Source organism: Octopus bimaculoides, chromosome 30 (assembly GCF_001194135.2).
Source record: "Octopus bimaculoides isolate UCB-OBI-ISO-001 chromosome 30, ASM119413v2, whole genome shotgun sequence".
Lineage (NCBI taxonomy): Eukaryota > Metazoa > Mollusca > Cephalopoda > Octopoda > Octopodidae > Octopus > Octopus bimaculoides.
Window position 1 is genome coordinate 6,530,704 of NC_069010.1, and position 1,359 is coordinate 6,532,062.

At 46.1% G+C, this 1,359-nt stretch overlaps 1 protein-coding gene across 1 annotated transcript in view; it reads left to right on the plus strand.

The window, feature by feature from the left end:
• LOC106877142 (uncharacterized) overlaps nucleotides 1-1,359 on the plus strand; it is a 29,885-nt gene that overhangs the window by 26,598 nt on the left and 1,928 nt on the right. Inside the window, exon 12 of the mRNA XM_014925947.2 lies at nucleotides 403-628. Within this exon, the coding sequence (XP_014781433.1) occupies nucleotides 403-628 (226 nt within the window). The remainder of the gene's footprint in view (nucleotides 1-402; nucleotides 629-1,359) is intronic.

Here is a 1,359-nt window from a genome sequence, read left to right on the forward strand (position 1 = left end):
GAATAACTTATGGATTTCTTTTTTTTTTAAGAAGACTAAGAGAAAAAGATGTTTTATATGACACATTCTACCAGTGTTCCAAGTTTCAAAGTGTTTCGTTAATGAAAAATGTGGCCCCCGTTTTAAAAAAGATCCGAAGGTTGCTTCCCAACCATATGGCTCCAAGTTCAGTCCCATTGCATGGCACCTTGGGCAAGTGTCTTCTACTCTCGCCTCAGGCCAACCAAAGCCTTGTGAGTGGATTTGGTAGACGGAAACTGAAAGAAGCCCGTCTCTTCTCTCCGCTCTCTCCTCTCTCTATCTATCTCTCATTCACACACACACGTCCTCCTCCTCCTCTCACACCTCTTCCTCCTCCTCTCACACCTCTTCCTCCTCCTCTCACACCTCTTCCTCTTCCAGAACCACAAACAGAAGCGCAGAGAACACAAGAGGACCAAATTAAGAGAACATAAATACTTCTGTGAGCACACCCACAGCCAACAGATCCCGATCATACCACGCGAGAAGATGGAGCTGTTTGCTGTGATCTGCATTGAAACTAGTCATTACGTATCGTTCGTTAAAAACAGTAACGAAGGGAAAGAACCGAAATGGGTCTTTTATGATTCCATGGCAGACAGAGAAGGTAAGGAACGAAGAAGGGTTTAATGGTGGTGGTAGTTGTGGTGGACACCCCCCTCTCTCTCTCTCTCTCTCTCTCTCTCTCTCTATCTATCTATCTATCTCTCTCTCCACCTCTCTCTCTATCTATCAGTCTGTCTATATGGGGCAGTGGTGGTGGTGGTGATGGATGATGCTATTGTGTCTCTGTTCAACACCAACGTAATCGTCGTCGTCATCGTCGTCGTCGTCATCACCATTGTCACAACCACTCCCACCCCCAATCATCATCATCATCACCACTATCACCATCATAGTCATCTGCATTAATATCACCATGACCACCATCCCACCACCATATCATCATCGTCGTCATCGTTATCATTTCCACCACCATCTTCATAATTGCTGCCATCACCACCCCCACTCATTATCCCCACCATCGTCATCATCATCATCATCATCACCACCACCACCACTTATCATCACCACCATCGCCATCATCATCATCATCATCACCACCGTAATCATCATCAACATCATCACAACTATAATCTTCCTCATCATCATCATCATCATCATCATTGTCAATTTCATCAGCAACATCATCATTACCATCATCATTGTCAGTCACTACCATGACCTTTCTCATCACCACCACTACTACCACCGCCACCACCACCACCACCATCATCACCACCACCATCACCACCACCGCCACCACCGCCACCATCACCACCATCACCATCACCACCA